General features: G+C 50.7%; 1 protein-coding gene across 2 annotated transcripts in view; it reads right to left on the bottom strand.

Annotated features, from left to right (window-relative positions):
* The window catches only part of GALNT14 (polypeptide N-acetylgalactosaminyltransferase 14), a 191,880-nt gene that overhangs the window by 39,921 nt on the left and 125,987 nt on the right, over positions 1-25,972 (bottom strand). For both annotated transcript variants that reach the window (XM_010987767.3, XM_010987766.3), the window contains exon 3: positions 4,761-4,859. In XM_010987767.3, the coding sequence (XP_010986069.1) occupies positions 4,761-4,859 (99 nt within the window). The remainder of the gene's footprint in view (positions 1-4,760; positions 4,860-25,972) is intronic.

Genomic DNA, 25,972 nt, shown 5'->3' with positions numbered 1-25,972 from the left:
GCCTTTATTTATGAAGCCTTAATTCTCACCATGGCAACTAGTGCGAGGTGGAGAGAGGAACCCAGATCCCAGCTCTGAGCCCACTGCTGGGAGGTGGGGACACGGAGGGCAGGAGGTGGTAGGAGGGAACCCTCACCACAATCATCCAAAAGAAAACACGCCAAACCCAACAACCAGCCCTCTCATCAGAGAGGGAGGGGGAGAGGGAGGCGGAAAGAGAGGGGAAAACTTGCTCGAAGAATACCCTCTAATGAGGTTTGATTACGGCTGGAGCTTCTGCATGCCATTCCCCCAAATCCCGGCTGGCTCTTTGAAATTCAAGAGTTCTTTTCTGTGAACATCAAAAGGTAAATCGTGTGCAGCTCTGTGCTGGTTGAACGGAGAGATGATTAGCAAATAAAAAATGTCCAAGTTTTAAAAAAGAAAAAAAAAGGAGCGAAATTGTCAGCAGTAAGTGCTCATTAGACCATTTCCTGGTAACACCTGGCTGGTTTTTGCTCCTCTAAACAGAGCAATTGGCGTGATGGCGGGGGTGCTTCCAAAAAGTGGCTCAGAGCTGGGAGGGCCTGGGATGGCAGGTGCTCTGGGTGCCTGGGTTGGCTGGAGAAGGAGAAAGGTCAAGTCCAGCCCAGGGGACCTGGCTCAGTCCAGATGGTCCCCCCAGGCCCTACCGTCTGCACATCCCACTGTCATCCTCACCACCCAGACCCTGGTTGTTTGAGTCTCTCTCCTTTGGTCTCACCAGTTCTTCTGCCAGGACATCTCACCAGTCCCTCTATAGTAAAGTCAAGCCTCCCTTTCCTCCAGGGCCCGGCTTAGCACACACTTTTTCCTTGCCTCACTTCCCCATGGCTGCTCCACACCCTTTCCTTTCGTAGACGCGCGTGGGAGTGAGAGCCCACCTCACGGGTGCGTCCAGGTCACATTCGCTCTGGGAATTATCCCAGAACTGGGTCTTCTAGCCACAGCTCCGCTCTCTGCCAGAGGGCGGCTGCCATCAGTGTCTACACCTTCTGCCTGCTGAGCCCTAACCACTGGCTACCCCCCACCTCCGAGCACCCTGAGAGGTGGCAGGTACGGCAGCGTGGGAGGCCAGGCAGCCTCCTCCATCTACTCCTGTGCGATCCTGTGCATGACGCCAGACTGCTCCCAGCCTTCATTTCCATCTGTAATTACATTTTCCTTGTAAAGGCAGGTGATATTAATACTTGACCTACTTCACAGGCTTTTGTGTGTATGAAATGAGGAAATGCATTTGCGATCGCTTTGTGAACTGCATGGGGCTCTATGCAGGCAGCGTTTATCAAAGGCTCCAGAAATACCAGTAAAATGAAGACCTGAGGCTGGTTGACAGTTGAGTTTAGTCGTTCTGGAATCAGACTGACTTGGGTTCAAGTGCTGTGTCTGTCTGTCCGCCAATCACTAGCTGGAGAACTCCTGTAAGAACTGAGCCGTCAGCACCACAACTTCCTCAGCCCCAGGAAAAGGGCTGAGCACCGTGCCCGGCACACAGCGGCTGCTCTGCAGTCTGGGTATTGATAATCACGATGATCCTGGTTCTCAGAGTGTGATCCCAGAGTCAGCAGCCATCACGTCACCCAGGGACTTGTTAGGGATGTGAATTCTAGACCCTCCCTCTAGACCCACTGAGTCAGAATATCTGCGGAGGGGACTCAAGAAACCATGTTTTAACAAGCCCTCTAGGGGATTCTGATGTCCACTCAAGCTTGAGAGCCAGGGCCTTAGAACCCAGCTGCCTACCTGGGCTGGAGGTGCCTCACAGAACCCGCTGTCACCTGTCCAGGCTCACTCTGCACCAAGCACTCTTCCAAGGCCTTTACCTGCCTGAACTCATTCACCCTTCTCTACAATCGTGTGAGGTAGTTATTATCAGTGGTCTTTGTTTGGCAGAAAAGGAAACTGAGGCAGAGAGGGGAAGGAGATGCCCAGGGTCACACAGCTGGTAAGGGCAGAGCAGGCAAATCTGGCCCCAGAACCCAGTTTCTTAACAGCTGAGCCTGGGAGACTGCTTCTCTCAATCTCAGTTGTTACAAAAAGCAACAGCACGGAGACTTGGGGTGGCAACCGGTCAGTTGTGCACACTCGAGCCCCGAGGGAAGCATGCGGCCGGAGGGTGCCCCAGAAGGAAGGGGACGGCCCTGGGTCTCACAGATGCACTGGGATCCACGGCAACACCAGTCAATTTCAAACACATTTCCTCATTTCATACACACAAACCATTCTTCAGGGCTCTGCTCCGTCCTTAAGTGAGGAAAGTCCCCTAGTTCATCAAGGTTGTGACTCTCTCTCCCTTTCCCCAACACCCACCCACTGTGCCTCTGTCTGGTTCTGAGTGCCCCCATGTGTATCTTCCCAGCCCCCAGCCTCCTGGCTAACACAGGAGCTCAGGGGGCAGAGGGCTTGGGCAGGGACAGGCAGAGGGACAAAGGCCTGGCCGGGCGCTGGGTGGGAGGGAGGAGAGGGCAACTCAGTCCTCCCCAGTTCCTAGGGCATCTTTCCTCTGCCAGAGCCTGGAAGCAAAGCCATCAGATTTCTAGAAAGTTAAAGATGAAAGACACCTTAGAAAGAGTCTTTCATCGATGACAAAAGGCAGACAGGAAGTGCTCTCATTCAATTCTTTCTCAGTGGCTAGTGGTTTATTTGTGTGACAGCATAGGGCGTGGACGGAAGGTACGAATTCCCAAGGCAAGTGACACCTGGCCATGGAAGTTCCTGGAAGTAAGCTTCCTTGTCTCCCCCTTGAAATTCACTTCCATCCTACCTGCTAATGATGCTAACACTGGTCTGGTCACACCTGGCTCCTGGGCCCCCATTCTGTTGTTTTTGTGTGTCACACTCGGGTCTAGGCTGCGGGGCGTGGTTCAGAGAGGCAGGAAAGAGATCAGGGATCTCTCAGCAAAGGGCCCAGCAGAGTCTGGAGTATAGTCTGGTACTTCGTGGGGCCTTCTGAAAAGGGTGGTGTTGATGGGCCCTCAGGCCCCTTCCAGAGGGCAGGGCACCAGGGCCTCAGTGGACAGAGGCTGGGGCTGCACGCTGAGCTGTCTCCCATTCCCACCGAGGAAGTCAGAGACCCGAGTCCTGGCTCCTGCCCTTCCCAGCTCCGTGGCTTTGGCCTCCATTCACCATTTGCCCCCGTGGATGCAGGAAACGCCAGGCTGAAGATCATGTGTCTTGGCTGGGCCTTCTCTGCATTTCTAAGAGACACTGTGAAGGCATTTCTAAGAGACACAGTGAAGACACTGTGAAGGACATTCTTCATGAGTGACAGATGGCACCGAAGACGTGGTGCCCACTGTCAGGGCGGGCCTATTGCTGATGTCCTCCCATCCCTGGACAGTCCCGCCTGCCCACAGCCATGCCCATGCGAGAGGGAGAGGGGAAGGTGTGGCTTATTGATGGAAACGACAAGAGATTTTGCTATGCTAGGTTGTACTCTCTTTGGTCCATGTTTAATCTTACCTCCTTCTCTGTGGGATCAGGGGACCATCTGATCAGGATGTGCTAGCAGATCCAGATGGTCTCCAATGGGCTATGTGTCCCAGGTGGGTGGAGGTACCTCGGGCACTTTACCCCAGGGCCAGCCCCTCACCCCAGGGCCAGCCCCTCGCTCTGCTGGAGGCGTGGCTGGGTGCATCCTGGTTCCAACCCCTTCCCCAGGGGTGCTGAAGGCCACCACTGGACTGGCCTTGCCTATTCAGGTTGCTGAGAAGAACTCTGAGATCAAAGAGCAAGGGTCAGAACCCCGCTTCACCAGTGTTAACTGAGTGACTCGGGGCCTTAATTTTGCATCTTCAGGTCTCAGTTTCCTCAGCTGCAAAGGGGGCACAGCAGTGGCCACTCACCTCCCCAGCTGAGAGCATGAGCCAAGGCGTGTCTACACACCAGGGGACTTAGTGACCAGAGGCTGCTGTGACCACCACCTAAGATGCCAGTGCTGCTGGCGACTGAGTGAGGAGGGGCAGGCCAGGTGATGTTGGGGGGAGAGGGCTCCAGAGGAGAGGAAGGGGCACAGCATGGGGATGGGGAGCTGAAACAACCAGGGTCTTCTGAGAACGAGGGTGAGGCTTTCCGGGCCAAGTCTCCAGGGCCCCATCTGTGTTGTAAGGGAGGTCTGCTGAGGGCTGGACTGGGACTTCTGCATATGGAAAACTCCCTGCAGGTCCAAGGCCACACACAGCAAGGATATGTCTATCAGAGCAAAGGCATGGCCCAGACTAGGAGCAGAGGGTGGGCAGAGAGGCCCGAGGGGGCACAGGGCTGGAACACAAGGTGATGGCAGAAAAAGCAAACGTTAGCCATCACCTTTAGGCTGCTCTGATTTGCACCATGGCCCCTGGGTGTGTGGGAGGCGGTGGAGAGGCAGACCCCAGTACTACTCCCAGCCTGATGCTGCGGCGGAGTATGTACTCAGCCACAAGGGGACCCAGCTTCCTCGTCAGCTGTGAAAATGAGAAATAATGTCCTAGAGCAGTGGTTAAGGGCAAGCACTCTGGGACCAAGCATTCTGTGACTCTCAGTGACCTTCTACAAGTCATCTAATGCTCCAGGCCTCTGTCTTCCCTTCTAAGAAATGGGATAATAGCCACCCTCATAGAAGTGTGAGGAGTGACTACCAGTGGATGTACGTGGAGTGTGCCAAACGGGGCCTAGCAGATACTTAGAGATGCCTGAACGGGTCCCCGGGTGAGCAGGCACACCCTGGCTAAGTGCTGAGGGCTGACAGACGGGAAGGCTCTTACCTGCGGATGGTTCTGAGCAGGGTGGAGCGGGCCTCGTTGTGGAAGGTGATGATGATGCTGGTCGGGGGGAGGTCCTTGCAGTATACAAGCAGCGTGCATCTTGGGGAGGAAAGGCAATGGAACAAGAAGGCCTTTAGAGGCAAAGCAGATCTAAAGGGCTGGAACCAAGAGCACCCCCTGTGTGGACAGATGCCTGGTGTCCAGGTGATGAGGAGCGCCCCAGCTGCATAGCACTGGGTGAGACCCCAGGGCTTCACCTGGCCCTAAGAGGGGTAAGGATGCTCTGAGAATGATTAGAGCTGAATCTCCCCCCACCTCGAGGGAACCTGGGCACGGAGCCAAATTAAGCTGATGTATGGAACATAAATGTGGGACTTTCCACCCACCTGAGTTACTGCACAGTGCTTCCTAGTAGCCACATAAGCCCACCTCCAAGTCTTGGGCTCTGCTGCCCAGTCTGCTGAGGCCTCACCGTGTTCCTGTTCTGGGCCAGCAGCTCCCACACCCCACCCCACGCCACGCTGACCCCTGACCTCCTGCCACACACACCGAAATCCAGCCTGTTTAAAGAGGCAGAGCCCTAAAACCCAACATACGCAATAACACCCCATCTTGAAAAAGCATTCATTTCCCTGTGTCCAGGATCATTTGTATGACAATTACATCTGGGGTAATTTCAATTTAATACCTCACTGCAAGTGAAAATTGTAGCCCGCAGCTCGGAAATTACGATAATAATGGAAATAAACCCACCAAGTGAGGCTGGTGACACCAGGGGCGATCGCCGGGTAAATGTTTCCTCCTGTTTCTCGCTCTTTCAGGGATATTAAACGAGGAAGTAAATAACAGATGTTTGGAGAGTCAGACATTTCCTCTCTCCATTTTCTAATTTCTTCCCAGGCTTGGGGCTTTTTATCTGGGGCCCGGACACCCAAGGATGGACTATAAGCGGGATGTGAGCTCTCTGAAATCATTTGCAAAGTTGTATATGCAAATGGTTTTTTTTTTTTTTTCTGGGAAGATGGTTCATAGTTTCAGTAGATTCTCAAAGAAGTCTGTGGCCTAAAACACTTAAGGACCTCAGTCCTAGGCCAACGAGCCTGACGTCCCTTTGGCCTCCCTGATAATTCTGAACACTCTTTCCTACAAGAGCAACACTGAATAAAGGCCCCAGGGGAAGAGACAGTGGAAGGTACATTATGACCTTCAGGCCTTCCTGTGTAGCCCCCACACAGATAATTTCTCACCCCATTACATCAGCTCCACCTACTAGTAAACCCTCCCTGGGGGCCCAGCTCAGAGAGTCTTTACTCCTCTGGGGGGTCCCTGAAGCAGCCTCCTCACCAGCCTTCCTGCCTCTGCCCTCTGTTCTGTGCCCCCGCCAGTCATGTCCAGTCCACCACACAGCTCTGCCAGGGCCTTCCCCTGGCTGGAAGCCTTTGGTGGCCCCTCAGGTAGAAAGTCCAAACTCCCTATCACAATGGCAGCTTCATTTGCTGCCATAACTCTCTGCCACTGCTCCCACTATTACTTCTGCATGGAGCAGTGTCCTCTCTCTTTTCTCTACTTGAACTCCTACTCATCCTTCAAGACCTAGAGCAAATATCCCATCTTCTGGGAACATGTTCCATACTCCCCCAGGTAAGTAATGTCCTTTGTGCTCCCATAATTCTGTACATATCTCTGTTCTGGCACTTCTCAAGATGGACTATCTCCCCCAGTTGACTATGAGTTCCTTGAGGAAAGGACCTTTGTCTAGCTCCATGTCCCTAGAACAAGAATTAAGTATACCAGATCCCCATTCATGGAGACAGAGAGAAAGAAATTCAGGAAATGTATTCCTAGGTCAGCTGACGACTTAGCTGTTTATGGTTTTAAAAGGTGCTGTAACCAGATGGCTTCCAAAGATTCTCACCTACTGGTCCTCATGCTTTGTATCCTTCTGTCCCTCGTGGGATCAGGGCAAACTTGTATGAGTAATAGAATACGATGGAAATGAGTGTGGGACTTCCAAGGCTAAGTCACAAAAGCACTGTAGGCCCTGCCTCGGCCCCTCGGGGGGAGCCAGCTGCCGTGCCATGAGGACACTCAAGCAGCGCTGTGGGGAGACTCTGGCGTGTGGAGGAACAGCGGCCTCCTGCCCACAGCCAGTCTGAATGAGCCACTTCGGCAGTGAGTCCACCAATTCCAGTCAAGCCATCAGATGACAGCAGTTCCAGCGGCTCCAAGACAAAACTGCCCAGCCAAGATGCTCCGAATTCTGACCCACACAGACTACAAAGATGATCATGGTTCCTGCTGTTTTAAGCCACTAAGGTTTGGGGGTGATATGTTGTGCATTAAATAAGCATTATAAAAGGGTAAAGAAAATGTCTTGAAATAGCCCCCCAGTGAGAAGAGGCCTTGGACTTGCTTATCTTCAGACACAGACCTGAGTCTAAGTTGGGAGCAGTGGGGAGGGAGGAAGGCAAGTGGCTGGGGAAGGTGGACTTGGGGTCAGGGGGATCCATCAATTGGTGTGCTGCAGGGTCCGTGGGGGCAGGAGGGGCTTGGAGGGGCCCAGGCAGAGAGGCAGGCAGTAGTGAGCACGGTCACCGCCAGAAGGAATGCGGTGGATGTCAGGGAGCAAAAGGACAATCATGTGTCTCTTCACAGGAAGGTGAGAAAGCAGAGAGCTTAGCAGAACCTCCTTGTCTCCACCAGAGAAGGGGCGAAAACATGGATGAGCAGAATGACCGAGAAGGTCGCACTGCCCGGGTTGTGCCAAGGGTCAAGCAGGACCCCATGCTGGAGACGGCTTTCTGTTCCACACCCTGGGAAGGAACGACATCCCAAGTCCCAGCTTTTGTGAGGTAAGTTATTCGGGGGCAAGTTGGTGCAGGAGGTACTGGGAGTTATCTGTTTAGAGAGCTTTTGGGGACAGGGACACTCTTCCTGCCTTAGAAGCATCCAGCTGGACAGCAGGTGTATGGCCGCACAGGGACCGGCAGTGTGCACACACGTGGTGCTGGGAGAGCAGAGGGAGGGGGGCCTCCACCTGGGGTGCTGATGAAGAAGGCTTTATGGAGAAGGAGGTGCTGAATCTCACAGGGTGAGGTAGGAACGGATGGATGGAAATGGGGTATGGCATCCCCATCACAGCACAGTTCTGGGCCCTCAGGCTGGGTGCCGAGTGAATATTCTGTTCACAGAATACTGGCCTGGGTGTCTGGATACCATTGACCATCTGCGAGACAGTGGGCAAACCACCCACCTCTCCAGGCTGCTGTCTGCTCATCTGTAAAACAGCGGCTGGGCCCAAGGCTCTCCTGCTAAAGTTCTCAGAGCATCAGTTATCAGAAGCCTTGATTGTAGCTGACATCCAATAAGCGTGGTTGATTTGAACGAAATATCGCAAAGCCCATTCTGCAGCTGAGGCTCCACTGTGTGGCTGGACACCCGAATTTACTTTTCTAAGCCTCAGTTAGTTTTTTCATCTGGGAAGTGGAGACAATAATTTTGAACTTGTCGATTCCTCCCCTAGATTATTACCATGCTAGGTAATAATAGATGCTTGACAAATAGTAACTACCAATGTTTTTAACATCAAGTTCAAATCTGCAGACTCCTCCTCCCAGTGGGTGGAGCCATATCTTGCATGGGCTGGAAAGGCATCTTTGGTGAGTGGTTCTGCCCTGTCCAATGGTGGGTGAGGGGCCCAGAGAGGCAAGAGGAGAATAGAGCAAAGAGTGAAGCACCAGTGTTTTAAAGGCAGTGGGGCTGTGATGTCGAATCTGCTGAAAACTGGCTGTGGGCATGTCCTTTACATTTTCTGAGCCTCAATGTTGTCACCTGTAAAATAAGCACAAATACCTCCTTTTCAGGCTTGTTTGTGAAGACTGCAGAGAATGCTGGCAAAACTCCCGGAGTTTCATAGCTGATGAGTAAATGGTGGCGAGAATGATTATTATCACAACCATATAGTGGCTGGACCAGCCTCCAGGCAATGTTCAGTGCTTCTGGACTAGAACTACAAAGTCAGAGTTCAGAAAAGGAAGGGGCTTGGAGATGACCCAGTCCAATGTCCTAAACTGGGCAGAACTTGGTGGCATAACAGGCATGAGCTAGAGCCCGGGTTGCTATGCTCCTGGGCATTGCCCCCTCCAGCCTCATGCTCCTGGGGGATAAAGGACAGGGGGCTCTTCCTCGAGGCTGAGCAGAGTCCAATAAGCACCTCCCATGTGCAGAGGCCCAGGGAGGGCAGGCCGGCAGCAGGAAAGTGCCTCATAGCTCCGAAGCATGGGCATCCCCACTCCTGGCATTTGGCAGTATCTCCTCCGACCCCAGCTCACAGTTCACGGTGCCCGGACGCATCCTTGTCTCCTCTGACCCTCACAACAGCCTCTGAGAACCTGTACTCCACAGATAAGAAGAACTGAGGCTCAGAATCTCACTCAAGGTCACATACCTGGTGAGTGGCTGAGATGAGTGTTTCCACGACTTCTAACATGGGATTGGTCTCTACTGTCAGGCTGTGAACTCACCCTGGTTACGGCACAGGAGTCCGAGGGGTTGATACTGGGCAGATCTGCCCTTCAAGGCCCAGGGGACCACAGCCCTGCTTAGGGATGAGCCCTGCTCACTGACAGTAACAAGGCCATGGGGCCAGGAAAAAATCTTAACACTGGCTGCAGTGAGGAGAGTTGGCTTGGCCTGTTTATGGGCTTTCTGTGAGAGGATCTAAAAGAGTCATCAAACAGTAGGATCTATTAGGGGCACCCGGGGAATGAAAAAGGCTGCCAACACTGAGATCTGGCGCCGGCAGACAGTCGAGAAAGCAGGTTGATAATTTATTAAAGATTCAGGGGTTTTACTGGAAAGAAGAGCTGGTAAGCAGGAAAGAAGGGGGTGGGGGTGGAGCCAGGAGGAAGCAGGGGACCACCGCTGTGTGTGGAGACAGATGCCAGCCCCAGGCTGCTGTCCTGACTGCCACAGCAGCTCCTGAATAATGCACGCTCCTCTGAGTTGATTTTCCACGTGTAGTTTCATATTTTTTTTAAAAGAAAGTTTCAACTAAGGTTTAATTCCCCCAAGTTCAGGTGGGTCCCACAGTGCTTCCTAATCATCAATTTTTCAAGTGTTCAGTGTCATTTATTGGCCAAGGATGCTTCCAGAGAGGTTTTCTGAGATGCTAACCCCTGGCACAAGGTGGAAGCTTCCGTTTCCATCTATTTCTGTCTCTCCACCAGCCAATCACTGCTCTGCCGCCCACCACGCCCTGTCCCTGTACCTGAACAGGTGCCAACGCGGGCATATTGGAAACATACCAAGCGAAGATGGCTGTTAGTTATCAGAGAAATGTAATGCTGTGCACATGCCTTTTATTTTATTGCACAAGTCCATTAAACTGGCAGTGGACGTAAACAGAGGGCTATGATGACCACCATCATCCCCATTTTATCACTGGGCAACAGGGCTCCCGCTGGGCCAGTGGCGTGCCTGCTGGGGCTGCGACCCAGGTCCTCTACGTCCTATACACCTGGTCCTCCTCCTACAGCATGTCACCCTTACAGAAGAAAAGACGTGGTCCTAAATGATAAACATTCAGGATTTCATTCTGGAGTATAAACATCGGTGGGAGTGATGGAGAGGCACACTCGATAACTTGGAAGCAGAGAGGAGAGTGTAATTATTATTACTAGTATGTCCAGAAATGATAATGGCTCTGTATCTGGAAAGCAAACTCCTGAAGGAGGGGCTCTGGTGTCCTTCGAGCAGAGACTGAGGGCAATTAGAGTAAAAGGAGAGGTCAGGCTAATACACAGCAGGACATAGTAGAAATCAAACAGGCCTGGGGTGGTACCCTGGGCAGGCCCTTTCTCACTCAAGAGTTGGGCAGTGACTTCAGTGATGAAACTATCCACTTCAGGGAAGGTTTTTAAATGACTACTTAGTGATCCCTGCTGCCAGGTGCTGTACTGAGCATGTCGCATATTTAATACTCACAGTAACCCTGTGGGGGTAGGGCACTGTTTAATGGATTCACTCAAGAGGAGACTAAGGCACAGGGAGATAAGTAACTCACTGCAGCTAGTGAGCCCAGGCCTGCTGCACATCCTTGTCACCAAGCCACCACCTCTCCATGCCAGCACTTTTCCTAGCACCAGTGTATCCGTAAGCTGCCAGCTGTCGCCAGGTCTACTCTGTGCCCTGCACACCGTGTAGATCCCTATGTGACTCACAACACCCCAAGAAGCAGCCTCCACCGAGCTCTAGAACCCAGCAGTTGCAGCGACCAGCCCAGAAGGGAGGGACAGGCTGCCTGCGGTTCCTGGGTAGCGACAGGAAGACAGGGAAACCGCTGGCTGAGCTGCCAAGGGAACATCCTACGAGGGGCTCCCACTTACTGCCCAGATGGAGCCTGCAAGGGTGGGTGCAGGGGTGATTTCAACAAGGTGCTAGGAAGCATGGTTTGTGAACCTCTGTTTCTAGATGGAATGCTGCAGCCCATTCTTCCTATTCCTGCAGGTCCAGCACCCACTCCAGAGGCCAGACCCAGGCAGAGAAAACGCATGGGTTATCTTCTCTGCATATACCATCTGTCTGAGCTCTACAATCACAAAGGCCGAGGGAAACAGGTGTAAGATGTAAGGGGGGTGGGGGGATGGGGCTGGTTTCCTGGGAGAACACTTTCCCCAAGGGAGTGACAATCTGGATTTCTGTGCAGGTGGGTGAGGCACAGGCTTCCCTCCCTCCCCACTCCCATCATCTCTGTCTCACTGTGCCCTCGCGCTAGCACAGAAGAGGTTCCACTGAGACTACACTGCCACCAACACCCACCCCAAAGCCAACGTGTGTGAGGAAGAAAGGTGTGAGGGGAAAATCTCTTGGACCAGTGACCTTTCCAGAATGTCATTTCCCTCAGGACAGGGACCGTGAACTTGCTGCCAGTTTTTAGAAGCCCAGATTTCTTTTTTGGAGCTGAGAACACCTAATACATTCCCAGTTTAGTTCTACGTAAGGAAGCCTACTCTCAGCTTAGGAGAAAAGGAAGATGACTGAAAACTACAAAATGCCAAATCTGTGACTGGCCTTTCCATTCAAACTCGACTCTTCAGGAGAGAAAAACACAAGCAGTAGAAAAAGTATGACAGCTGTAAAACCAGAAATTCCTTTTAATCTCATTTCATGGGCAACACTGATACACTGTAAGGCATGAAATTTTTATTTCATGTCAATTTCACTGGGATTTCACATGCAGATTAATTTGTTCATCCACATAAACATATACGGCTCCTGTATTTTGCCTCAACAGCCACCCTTACTTAATATTATAGAAATCCTGCATCTCATAGACACTTAAATTAACAGTGAGACCTGCTATTTCATTACACTGCCACATTTTGAATTGCTGAGCATGTTATTAAATTCTAGTATCCTGGGAAGGGGATAAGTGGGCCAGGGCAGGGAATGAACTGCTTAGGAGCTTGGCTGGGCTCGGTGGTGGGTAGCTGATGGCCCCCAGTCCCCACCTCCTTGTGGAATCGCATCCCTTTGAGTGTGGATTGAATCTGGTGACTTGCTTCTAAGGAACAGACTGCAGCTAGAGAGAGAAGATGTCACTCCTGTGATCAGGTCACAAGATAGCAACTTCTGTCTTTTTGGCTTGTACACTCTGCTGAAGCAAGCTGCCACAACGGGGAGCCCCACATGGCAAGGAACTAGGTGTGGCCTCTGGTCAACAGCCCCGGAGGGACTGAATCCTGCCAACAACCATGTCCGTGAGCTTGGAAGAGCCTTCTCCCCAACACTTACCCCAAGATGCCTGCAGCCCCAGCGGACACCTCGAACGCTGCCTGTGAGAGACCCTGAAGGAAAGGACCATTGAATTCCTGACCCACAGAAACTGTGAGATGATAAACATTATTTTAAGCCACTAAGTTTTGTGGTAATTTGTTAAGCAGCACAGACAATGAATACAGGAACACTTAGCTCCTGAAAAAACAAGTCCCCCAGGGTTTCTCACTCCCCTAGGGTCCCAGGTAAATTCTCTCTGGTCCTTGGTGGAACAGCTATGCAAAGGCATCACGACTCCCCCACATGGAGCTCCAGAGCTCCCACCGGACCCTTCATTCCTGCTCTAGTGGTCTCCATCCCTCAAGATGTTGCTGGGTATGGGAAGCCTTTGGTCCCTACATACAGATGAAAGTTCTTTAGGAGTATCTTTAGGGGTTGTTCTTATTTCTCCCATGGGTGGTGCGTACCTAGGACCTTCCACATGCATACAAGAAAAGTTCATTCATTTCATGCAATGCATGTCGCAGGGCTTTAAGGCTTGATTCTCTTGCACAAGTGCAGTTAAGAAAGGTTGACCTAGATAGCATCACAGACGTTCCTCCATTCCTTGAACACAAGGCCATTTGGCAAAGGACCTGGTCTCGGGGTGGGTCTATTTAGGCCAAAAATACATTCACTTGTACCATCACCATGTTCTTGGTTCAGTCTATCTGCAATTCACTTCCTGCTCCTCAGAGGACCTTTTGGACTTCTTAGCCACCTACTTCCAGTAGCATCAGATTTCTAAGAAAACCTCCATCTTGACAATTTTAGAGTACTTCCACTATGATTATTCATTGCAGGCTGTATATTAAAATAATGACCCCAGAACTCAGCTCTGCAAGCTCATTTTACTGGCAATTTAAGGATGCCCCAACAAGTCTTTGCTGATAAACTGGGAAGCTAACTGGGGAAGGCAGATACTATGATGTAAGGCGCCATGTCGTCTGGAGTCCCCTAAAGCCTCAGGCTTTGCCTCTATTTTGGCTCCATACAAACTCCTGGGTTGCTGCAATACTGGACTGAAAGCGACCACAGAGATCATCTGGTTAGCCTGTCCCCGTATTGTGAGCTGCTGGAAGTATCTCCAGAAATCTGTGCACGCTTTGTGAATAAAGTCTACAAGAGTTAAACAGGTTTGGCACATGAGAAATACTGGAAAAATACCAGATTACCATCTTGGTGATCCACCAATACACACTGACACGTTAATGAGACTCTTCCACTTCTGAGACTTCCACTAGCCCCTTGCTTACCAAGCTCTGACTGCAAACCCTGCCCGACAATCCCTTGCATACAATGGACACTCAAATATTTACAGGATATACATTGACTCAAGCCTACCACTTAACATCCTACCAAACAGAATTTTGTAGGACACAGGTTTAAAAAACATTGATGCCAGCTGCTTCCTTTTTTAAAGATGTGCAAACTAGATCCCAGAAGAGTGAGTGAACTGACCTGCCAAGGTCACCCTGCTAATTATAGTGGCCAAGCTAAGATCTCCTAGCTCTTGGCTACTGAACTTGCTGTTTTCTTAAAACACTCAGGCTTGCGGGGTTGGGGGAGGCATGTCAGATTGTTTAGAGAGGCCCCAGACCCCAGTCCACATTGGGCTACTAGCCACCTCTGCTTTTCTGTCCCCTTGTGCCATCCTCTCCCCTCAAAATACTACCACCAAGGTCCCTATTACTTCTCTATGATGCTAGATCAGTCTTTATCTTGCTTGACATCTCTGTAGTAGCTAATGCTGAGGGTCATACATTTCATTAAATGTTTGATTCTTTGCTCCTGGCTTTGGTAAAATCACCCTCTTCTTAAGCTGTTTCTTCTTGGTTTTCCTTTTCTTTCTTTCCTCTGAAACTTTGGTGTTTCCCTCGATTCTCTCCTAAGCCATCCTCTTCTCAGTCTTCCTTCTCTTTAGATTATCTTACTTGTTTAGAAGTCCTTCAATTTCCCATCTGTTTGCGATGACCCAACCCCTAACCTTCATCTGATGAGCATCTTCTCTTGAATGACCTCTTCATCCACTCTCTGCCTCCCACACCTCGCCCAAGACTGCTGACCCTTCTGTGTTCCCCAGCTCACCATCTACCAGGTGCCCAAACCCAAGAGATATTCTCAAATCCTGCCTCTCCCTCCTTGACACACAATCTCACTAAACTGAGTCCTGTCAATCCTTCTTACTTATCTCTCCAACTGGCTGTTTCTCTGTATTCCCATCATGTCTTTGCTGGATTACTGCAGCAACTTTCTAGCTAACTTTATCCCTTCCAATCTATTCTGCACACAGCTAGAATGATCTTTCCAAATTGCCAATCTTTAACATGTTTCAACACTGCCCAGTTGCTCACAAAATAAAGTTGAAACTCCTAATCACAGCTTACTATCCTTAGTGACCTGGCACCATTTCTGACTTCTCCCTTCACATCCTCCAAGTTCTGGCCACATGCTGTCTCACCTGCTTTCTCCCTCTGGACCTCTGCAGGCACTGTCTCCCTCCCATGCAGCTGAAGTGCACTCTCCTCTCTTCTAAGACCTGAATATTTTCTCCTCTTCTCATTCTGGCTTGGAAGGTACTTCCCCTGGGAAGCATTTCTTGATCCCCCAAGGCATTTCTAATCTGCTCCCCCTAGGACCCTGCATTCACTCCACCACTGCAGTTTATTACAAGCATTGTGAACTACTTTTCTGACTCTTCTATTGTGAGCTGCAATGAAGGCAAGGATATTCATAGTTATAACCTCAGTACCTGGCACAATGGCCCAACACAGGAGACAAACAATAATTGTTGGAATAATGAGTGGATGGATGAGTTGGGGAGAAAGCAGATGAAGCCTCCATGGGGTAAAGCCAGAGGAGAAAATGTCCTTTGCCAAGTTACAGGTGACACCAGCTCAAGGAGGCTGCAGACTGGTAAGCTGTGTGAGGTGCCAAGATCAGTCATGCAGAGGAGACCAAACAAGTCACCAAAACTAAATATGGCGCCCTGTGGGGAAGGCAGGGAGCCTTGGGCTAAGGCTGACCTGGGAGACGTCTGGAACAGTTACCTGGCGTCTAGGGACAGCTCTGATGCATTCTCAGTCACATTAAAAAGACTCGGTTGTGTTTAAAAGGCTGGGATGTTCCTCCTGTTTACCAAAGTCCCAGGGTTGAACAATGCTTCCTCATGCGAGATGGGAGAGACTGAATCCTACCTGATAGGGCTGCCAGACTATGGCTCAGACATACTTTTCTTTGAGAACTGCACTGCCTAATATGATAGCCACCAACCACATGTGGCTATTGAAACATTTGAGATGCATCAGAATGGAGAGATGCTGTAAGTATAAAATACACACGGGATTTCAAAATCTTCATATGATAAAGAACGTAAGATATCTCATCAGTAATTTTCTTACATTGACAATATGTCAAAATGATAATATTTGGGTATACTGGGTTAAATATTATTAAAATTAACTTCACTTTAAAAATTTTACTTTTTAAAATGCAACTACCAGAAAATTTTAGATTACATATGTGGCTCACGTCTATTTCTATTGGACATTGATGTTCTAGGTCATTACTGAACCTAGCCTGTAGATAATCCAATTTACAATTTCAATATTAGTGTCAGACAATAGTTTCTAGGTGTTGGATTCTTTCATAAGAGTAAAACAAAAGTTTAAAAAGTTATAGAGACCATTACTAGGCTTGCAGCATTGTCTTTTGCAGCAAAGGTTATATTTTAAAAATCTCATCACCTAGCATCATTCTTATTTCATAAAAGAAAGGGTGTTTAAACACTAGAAAAGGCACAATCTCCAAAGAATTAAAAGCACTATAAATTGTAAAATTAAGTTTTAAGAAAATCTCCCTCTCCCCAAACTCCATGAATCAGATCTGCACTAATTCACCAACTGGCATCTGAAAGTTCAGTTCAAGGGTTTGTCTCACTAAATTATGACGAGCCTGTGGCCGACCACCCTCGGCAGATAGCATGGGTACTAAACCCAGAAGATAGGATATCCTCATGCTTTGCTTTGGAACCAGCAGCCCCTGGTGCTCTGTTCCTGGTGCTACTGATGCTAATGAGCTGGTATAAGTTTTCCATCTCCAATCTCTGGCCTCGATATATCTCCTCATGCATTTCTGCTGCCCAAGCTGTCACATGCAATCTGGGCTCAGAACACACAGCTGACTTGGAGAATGCAGGTGCCTCTGGCTGCATTTTGACCTCCTAGGAATGACCATTGCTCCACTCTGCACCACCATGTTTTTCCAGACAACTAATTTCAGTCTTTTGTTGACCAGCCCCTTTGAAGTGAGTGGAACACTGAGGTTAGGTGGAAACCAGGGAGAAGTGCGCCTTTCCTCCATGGAGATCAGCTGCTCTCGGAAGCTGCCAAGAGGCTTCTCTCAGGACACTGCCAGGACCTGTTAGTTGGTATCAGGCACCACCCAGATGGCAGCTGTGTGCCTGTGGTGTGTGCATGTGTGTGCACAGGGGAGAGTGTGCTCAAAAGGCAAAAGCTGGGACCAGGAAGTGTGGAGGTGGGCCAAGGCTTATTTTTGAAGTGTTCCTTGAAAAAGATTCCTCAGTGTCTGGGACTAGGGCTCCTTCAAGTCTTATTTTAGCCCTGCCTGAATCACATTACACAATAGTAATAACAGATAACATTTGTCGAGCTCTTGCTATGTCTCAGGGATTCTTCCGAGAGCTTTAAATCTGTGCGTTTTCTGAGGTAGGTACTGAGTTCCCCTCTCTCGTGGAGAAGACTGTGAGGTCACAGTCAGCAAGAAGCAGAGCCTCGACGTCACACCAGTTCAGTCTCCATTAGAACATCCCTGGATGGTCAGCCGACTCACCAGCTTGCAAACCTTTATTTCACATTGACCTTTCTCTCCCTCTTTGCCCTAGAAGTCTGCATGATGGAAAGTTCTGGAGAGATGGAAAGTCACAAGTCTGGGCTGTCCCTCGCCTGCTAAGGAAGGATGTCTCCCCTGGATCTTCCCTGAGCTACTTTCTGATATTTCTCAGACTTCCCAGCTACAGGATCAGAGAAGAGTCATTCCCTCCTCTTACCTAAAGAGGTAAATGTTCCTCAGACTGAAGCAACTGAGATAAGGCCTGTAGCCTAGTAACTCCATGGTTGTAGCCAGACCCACACACTGAGCTCAGGAATGGTCTGGCTGAGGGCCAGGCATCTAACATCTCCTCTTCTCCAGGGGACTCACAACGTTGGGCCCTCTGGAAGGTCCGAGCTGGGGAGGCAAGAAGCCAAGACTCCCCAGGCTTTCCTTCTAGATAGTCAGTCCATCCCAGAGGCAGTCCTGCACCAAATTCTGCCTCTGTCCCCTCCTTTTATTCTCACTTCCATCTGTCCGAGCCTGGCCCACACTCTTGGTCTGAGGGACTGCAATGGCCTCCTGACGGCTCCTCATTTCACTCCTCTCCCCTCTCCCACATTTACCTTCCCGACACTCTCTTCACATACATAACTCTCCCTACCTTTGGTAGTTACCTAAGCTAAACCTTGGCCGCATCCCAAGGTTTCTGCCATGGTGTCAACCCTCCAGTCCTGCCCCACAGTTCCCTTGCCCGAGCCTTCCTGTCCTCCTAACCCAGTCCATGTCTCCTTGGTCACATCTCCACCACAACCTCCACACGCCTTCTCCTTGTCCAGCCACCATCCTTTCCAGGGCTGCCTCAGTGTAACCGGTATGTGACGCTTAGCCCAGGTCAGCTCCTCCATCTCGCTTCCCATGGGCTCCCTGGCCTCCCTCCCTTTTCTGCACGACTGTGCCATCTTCTCTGTGGGCAGCGGCCACGTTTCTACTCCTTGATGTTCCCAAGGGCCAGTGACTCCACTAACTGCAGTCACTCTCCTCATCTCTAAACCCAGTATCACAGAAAAGCAGTGAGGCTTCACTGAGAGAACATATATAAGGTGCCTACCACCTGTCAGGGGAATAGTTTGATCAATAAATGTTGGCTGATTATGTTCCTGGATTTATGTGCTAACACAGAGAATTTTCTGTTGAGTGAAGGTGGTTTTAAATTTCCCGTGATTTAATTTTCTCCCTCTGTTCTGAGGATTCATTCCCATGCCTGCACTTGCAAACCTTGATGCTTTCCGTAGATAGTTTGCCAGTGAGGTGCTCTTTGAATCCATCAGTCATCAGCTGATACGGAGGAAGAGTCTGAGTGCCAGGCACTGTGCCGGGCTCTGGAGGGAGGTGCAAAGATAGGTCAGCACGTCCCTGCCCGCGTTGCTCAAGGAGGGGAGAGGGAAAGCGGGCAACTCGGGGTAACAGGTGCTGGTCAGGGGTGAGCATGTGCGTAGGATGAGCCGCCCTACTCAGCCTGAAGGGGCAAAATGTCTTCCTAGAGCAGGGACGCCACCAACCGGGATTCCTGAAAGGCGAAAGAGCATGCTGAGCAGAGAGAGCACCGAAGATAAGGTGTGAACCTTCGAGCACAGTCAGGCAGCTGCAAGCCCAGGCTTGGCTGGGGTGGACGTGCCCTCAGGGAGGGGTGCGCAGGCGGCATTACAGGGTTTTGGATGAGGAACGATGCATCCGCATTTGGGATGCTCTCTACAGAGGAGGTGTGGAGGATGGACCAGCGTGGGGCCGGAGCCCAGTGGGAGGGCAGCTGGGGGCTGCCGCAGTCACCCTGGTGGAGAGGGCAGCAGCTGAGCAGGGAGCCAGGTCAGGGACCAACAGCTATCTAAGAGGCAGACACAACAAAGTGAGGGTGAGGGTGAGGGTGAGGGAGGAGGAGGATGCCAAGGATTTGGGCTGAGGTCACAGGGTGAACGATAAACCTGCCCTGAGATGGAGCAGGTGACCTGAGAGCAAAATGGGTCCTTGATATCTTGAGAGGTGGCCCGGGCAGGCTCAGTGAGGCTTGTGGTAAGGAAAAAATGATGTGTCCGTCTGATGAATCAAAGAGAGACAGGGAGGAGCGGGCAAGCAGGAGAACAGAGGTAACGATGCCTGGTCTGGCTGGCATCAGGGGGGTCACTGTGAGGGCCAGGGGAGGGCAGGAGGTGAGCACTGTCAGATACAATAAGCTTCAATCTGCTCCAAGTGGCTCCTCTTGCTCCCGTCCAGGGCACCAAGGACACCACAGGGCGCATTTGCCGATCTCGCCCCCACCAGCCCAGATGGAGCCCTGGCTCCACGGGTCCCCCAGCAGAGCCTCTCTTCTGTCACATCACACTCTGTGAGTTTTCCCGCCGTCCTCGGCCCCCGGGACTCACATCACTCCATCCCACTGTCTGTCACCGCGGCCGCTCGGCTGGCCTCCTTCCCACAGCTTCTCCCACCAGCAGCTGTCATCTCCTCTCTGCTCTTTTCATCTCTTGTCAAACACACATTATACTTCCTGCCCCCCACCCCCCGCCCTTAAATCACTCCCTCTGCTGGCCTTGGCTTCCATCCCCGGTATCTGAAAAGTGCAAATTTCACCAGACATAGCATCGCAATTGCCTCAGAGCTTATTTTGTGTTCCTGTGGGAAAAAAAGTGAGTCTGACATTCAGGCAAGTCAAGTATTGGGTGCCGGGAGCCCAGGCTGAGGCAGGCAGCTAGCTCTCTGCAGAAATTCCCTGCCTGCGCCCTCTGTGTGCTGATGTGTGCCTGAGTGCTGATGCTGTCCTCGTACTCAACACCACAGCCAACAAACTGTCACCGAGTGCTTACTAGGGATTAAAGGCTGGGCTCTGCATCTGACATCGATTATGGATTTGCTCACCCTCACAGCAACCCTGGGTACCATTATTATTCCCATTTTAAAGGTGAGGAAAGTGAGGCTCGGGGGGTTGAGTAACTCACCCAAGGACCAGCTAGAAAATGACAGAGTTGCCTCCTCCCAAAGCTCACATGGCAAGGAGAACTACTTTGCCACTCAGTGAACAAGTTGCCTTGCCTGGGCCTCAGTTTCCCCCCCTGTGAAGTGACAACGATCCCTCCATCCAATGGGCTACTGAGGACAGCACATCTAAGAGATGTGAGAGGGCTCTGGGAAGTCTCCTGTAAACAGAAAGTGTGATTATTCTTATTCTACGGACTTGCTGCGAGGTTCTGCCTTTTCCTTAGGAATTGCTCCAGGTGCCCTCAGCCTCAAGCCAGTCCTATCATCCCTGTTTCTTTCCAGCCTTAGAGGCATCAAACCACGCCAAGGGTTCTTCAAAGTGCTGGAGGGAAGTGGTGACTAAACATGACAGCGTTCTGGGTCTTAAAAGGGAAAAGTCTGTATGTTCCAACTCCCTATTCTAGACCGATAAACGTGGGCAGGTCACCAGTTTGCAGCCAAGCTGCCACCCATGTGATATGTCAACTCCAGAAGCAAACAGCTTTCTTGTCATTGTGTTTTAATAGATTCTGAGACCTTCAGGTAAGTACAAAGACAGTGTCAAACCAGCTTACATTTGGATCTGCAGCAGGGAGGGAGTCGGGTAACCTCTACTGAGGGGAAGGCGCAAAGCGGGTGGGGAAGGCTGAGCATGGAAACGGCCGTGGCCACAATGAAAGAGGACAGCTCTACTCGTTCTGCGGGGCTCTCGAGTCCTGTAGGAAGGGAAGTGTGTGAGGAGAAAGAGTAATCCCTGGCCTTGGGGGCGGGGACATGCTGCTGAGCCGGAGGGAGTCCTGCATCTGGAAATAGCGTCCACTCTCGATTCGGTTCCTAAGTCACTTCCCACACGTTCTTACTGGCTGCATATATTCCACCAGCAACAGAGCTGGAAGTGACCTTAATAACTATCTTCTGGGTGAGGAAACAGACACCCAGAGAGCTGAAGAGTTGGGAAGTATCTCAGACAGGACCCAGACCTTCTCAGGTTCAGCCCAGCTATTTCCCCCCTCATTTTATCACGCTGCCAAGGTGTGGGCCAAAATGCCAAAAGCTAATCAGAAGAGGAGCAGGCAACTAAGGATGGACTAAGACCCAGGCTTCGTGCTTGGTTCTTGAGCGAAGTGCAGGGAAAGATGAATAGGGAAGGGGCGAGACCCTTGACCAAATATTCAAGTGGCCAATACACTTAAGGAAGAGGTGCTCCACTTCCCAGATCAGTGGGGAAAGGCAGATTTAAACCACAGTAAGATACTGCTGCTCAGCCTCTGGAAAGGCTAAAATGAAAGACAGGCCATAGGAAGTGATGGGCAACAAAGACGTGGAGCCACTGAAACTCTCACACTGCTGGTGGGGGTGGAAAGGGCACAGCCACTGCCCTAGATGTTTGACAGTATCTCTAGAAAAGTTGCCATGGATACACCCTACAGAAACACATACGCCTGTTCACCAAAAGACCAACACAAGGTTACTCACAGGAGCTCTAATCAGAAGAATTCCACATTGGAAAAACCTCAAACAAACATTAACAGTAGAATAGATATATAAATGGTAATATATTCCTACAAAGGAATACTATTCAGCAACAAGAATGAACAAACTGTCTTGCAACATGTGGCTGGATTTCACACACATATTTTGAGGGAAGCCAGACACACCAAGGACAGACTGTGTAATTCCATTTATAAATGGTTCGAGAACAGGCAAAGCTTGTCTATGGCATTTGAAGGCCAGGCAGTGTTACGGTGGGGAGTAGGGGCAGGGGACAAAGGCAGCATTTGGCAAACTGAAGGCCTTGTCCTTGATCGAGGTGCTTGATGTAGGAACACGGGTGACTTCTCTTGGGAAAAATTCTTCAAGCTGTACATGTACCAAGTATGAGCTTTCCAGGATGGATGTGATACTTTGACAGAAAATTTACTTTAAGAGAAGATGAAGAGAGATCCTCATCCTGGGACATATTTTGGTCTTGCAGGAATCTTTCAATAGCCATGAAACTGGAAGGATTCAATACAGCCCAAGTAACAGGCAAGGGCTGTATTGAAACAGGCAGCAAGGGGGAGGGTGCAGCTCAGTGGTAGAGCGCCTGCTTTGCATGCAGGTGGTCCTGGGTTGAATCCCCAAAACCTCCACCAAAAAGAAACAAGTGAACCTAATTACCTCCCCCACTAAAAAAAAAGAAAGAAAGAAAGAAAAAAGAAACAGGCAGCAAACTCATCAATGCCTTCTCCCTCCCCCTCTTAGAACTCCAGCCACCCTGGTGCCCCTCAGCACGCTAGAGAGAACCCCTCAGAACCCAGAACGCAAATCCAGGGCTTCCTCCTCAGCCTTCGACCTTTAAAAGTGCACACCCAAAACCTAATTTTCAAAAAAAAAAGATAATTGAGAGGAGAGAGAAACGATCCCACCTCCCCCTTGGTTTACTGGCCCTCAGCTCCAGGACTTAGTTTCAAGGCCAGCGTAAGTGAACACTCTTCCCCTGGGGAGTGACTGTCAGGTGAGGAGGGGCTGGTGGCTTGTGCGGGGCACGAAGGTAGTTTCTGATCATCCAGCTGGGGGTTTGCTCACTTGGGGAATCTCGGTTCCTGAGAACACATACCAGCCTTGCTCCTTTACTCTTTTTTCTACTGAAAAGTTCCTAACTGCTGTGTTTTGTGCCATGGCCAAGACAGAAATAGCTACACCCAAACCAGGGAAAGGGCAGGAGATGGGTGCTTAAAAATCAAGGACAGGGATGCTGTGCATTAACTCCAAAATTAAGGCTATGGCCTCAGGGCAATTCACATTTGAGCATCAGGAATCAGTCCCAGGTGGATTTCCCCCACTAGACCGTGAGCACCTGGAGAATGGGGACCAGTTCCTAGCACAGAGCTCGGCACGTGGTTAGTGTTCAGTAAATGTGCTGAGTGGATGGATGAGCAGATGAACCGGAAAATTAGTGAGTGAGTGAGACGCACAGTGCAACGTCAGGTTGGTGGGAATTAACCAGGAAACAAGGTGGGAGAAAACATTAGCTAAGGCCGTTTGTCCAGATGAATTCTCATCAGTAGCTTTTCTGGACGTGTCCCCTTTCAAAAACTGAAGAGCTGCCCCTTCACGAAATCTGTGTGAAACTCACAGAGCAGGCGGGGGAGGGGCCTGCAAGGGCAGCACACCAGGGACAGGGGACCCGAGAAAGTGAAAGGAATCCTGGCCCAGAGGCCCCTGGTCCTCCAGTCTCTGTGGTCTTTCTCTCCCCTCACCCTGGTGAGAACCCACTCCCAGGACCTGCAGGTCGTTCTGCAAACAGCGGTACCCAAGCCAGCAGATGCAGTTCTCCTGCTGAGACATTCCAGCGTATTGGGAAACTTCTCCCACTATCCCCCTTCCAAGGCTCCTTGAAACTGAGATGCCCTGGAGTGAAGTCCTCTCAGAGCCAGGGCCAGCAGGCGCATAAACTCCTGCACTGAAAAATGGCGCACAGGGGGACCAGGACGCAGCAGATGGGCGAGCTAGTTTGCAAAGCTAAGTGTCTGTGATAGGTTTCCCCTCCCCTCCCCTCCATCTTGATGTGGAATCACCAACTCTGTGCTGAGCTAGTGGAATAGCCTTGACTCTGAGGGAATATGAACATTTTTTATGCTTAGCCATTCCAGCTATAAAGATTTTTATCCTATTACTGTTAAGTGACGAGTACGCGGAGAGAGGTGATGATGATCTTTGGCAGCCGTTCTGACCGAGTAAATACAAGGAGGGAGAAATGCAATCCCAGACCGGGCCATGGCCCCTTCATTTCCCAGGATGAAAAGGAGCAAAGGAAAAATGTCTTCCTGGTGAGATGTATCGAAGTGTGGAATTTTCCCTCCAGGCAAGTGATGGGCATCCCACTGTTTGAACCATTTAGCACCGCGCTGGACAGAGCCCGGGAGGATATGCCAAGGGGAACAATCAAGCCCAGCCTGGCCAGGGGGAGGGGACCTAATGAGGCTTCCCAGCTCTCAGTGCCCCAGCCCCCAGCTCACGGGCGCATCTGCCCCACCACCTGCTCTCCTGCAATGAAAGCAAGCCCATAATATGCATTGCTAGGGAACAGCGAAAATACACATGTGCTTTATCAAAATATTTCCCCCCTTCTCAGGGGTGTGCCTCCATTTAATGGCTTCATGTCTTCCAGACGTTTTATGTGCCACTTGGATGACAGCAAATCCAGCTGTTGTCACCAGAATGTGGTGACGGGGGTGGGGGCGACAGGACTGGAAAATGAGAACTATGTTGGACTGGTCAATGCTTTATAAACAACAGAACTCCCCCAGGAAATCTTCTCAGACTCCCCCCAGCTAGACTCTGTCTCTTCCTTACTTGAAATAGTTATTTATGGCACACCCCTCCCACCCCACCCCACTCCATACAGGCAGCCACGTCTCTTCATCCTCGTGACCTCAGGGGACCTGGGTCATGCCCTGGAAATTAAGGCTCTCGTCTGTGTTAACAGAATTATGGGCCTTAGGGGGGAAATTTGGAACTAGGATGCCCCAAAGAGGCGCCCCGTGTTGTGTTTACATGAGGCAGGTGGGAAAGCAGTGTGTATGTACGTGTTTATATCCAGAGAGAGACCAACCGCGAAGAACAAATCCATCTACAATCAGGTGGCACTCACGCAATGACAAAGCTTTGAGGTTATCTAGTCCAACTACAGATGAGAAAACAAAGCTAAGAGAGGGGCAGGGACGGGCAGAGGACCATTGCTGGTCACCTCGTCCCCACCCTTCTCACAGGGATCGACTTGGGGATGGGGAGCCTGAGCCGCAGCAAAGACACGTCTGAAGACGTAAGACAGCAGGTTTCCATCTCAAGATGGTGAAAATGTCAAATGTTACATAAGGGGTGGGGTGGGCACAGGAAGGTTGGTGACCCCAAAGGGCAAAGGAGTAGACCCACTGGAAAGTGTAGACACTCACTTTTTAAACTATCCTGGGGGTGAGCATCACCCCATGGCCCCCAAAAACCCTGGAATGGGGAGTTCAAAGCCTGCCCCACCTCGTCTCCTACTCCTCACCTAGGTCATCCCAGGCTCCAGGTAGACCCCATTGTCCTCCACAAAGTACCATGGGCTCCATGCGGCAGAGGCCCAGGAGAAAGATGGTGACTCCGTTCCATTCCACATAGGGGATCCAGCTCCCGGCCGCTCTGGGGCTTCTATCACATGACGCCCCGCCACCACCTGTTTGTCGGGGGTTCCACACTGCCAACGCATGTGGCTTTTCAATCAGCACAACGGGCTGTTGGGAGGAAACCTCCACAGCAGCCTCCCTCCTTCCCCTCCTTCTCCCCTCCTCACTCCACCTGCTGCATCTTTGGACTCGTAAGCCATCCCCCTAGTGCCCGCTCTCTCCGCAATGCCTGCTCTCATGCTCAGCTAATAGTTCTCTGTTTCAGGCACTGTCCAAACGCATCCTATAAATCACAGTCCAATTACTGTGGTAGGAAAATTGGAAGCAAATTTAATAAGCTCAGACCCCTCCCACAGGCTGTTTCTTCACACTTCTCTTTTCGTTAATGAGAACTCTTTAAGGGGA

This window comes from Camelus dromedarius, chromosome 15, assembly GCF_036321535.1.
Source record: "Camelus dromedarius isolate mCamDro1 chromosome 15, mCamDro1.pat, whole genome shotgun sequence".
In the NCBI taxonomy this organism is placed as follows: Eukaryota; Metazoa; Chordata; class Mammalia; order Artiodactyla; family Camelidae; genus Camelus; species Camelus dromedarius.
The sequence above is the reverse complement of the archived record's forward strand: the minus strand, read 5'-3'. Positions and strand labels throughout refer to the sequence as shown.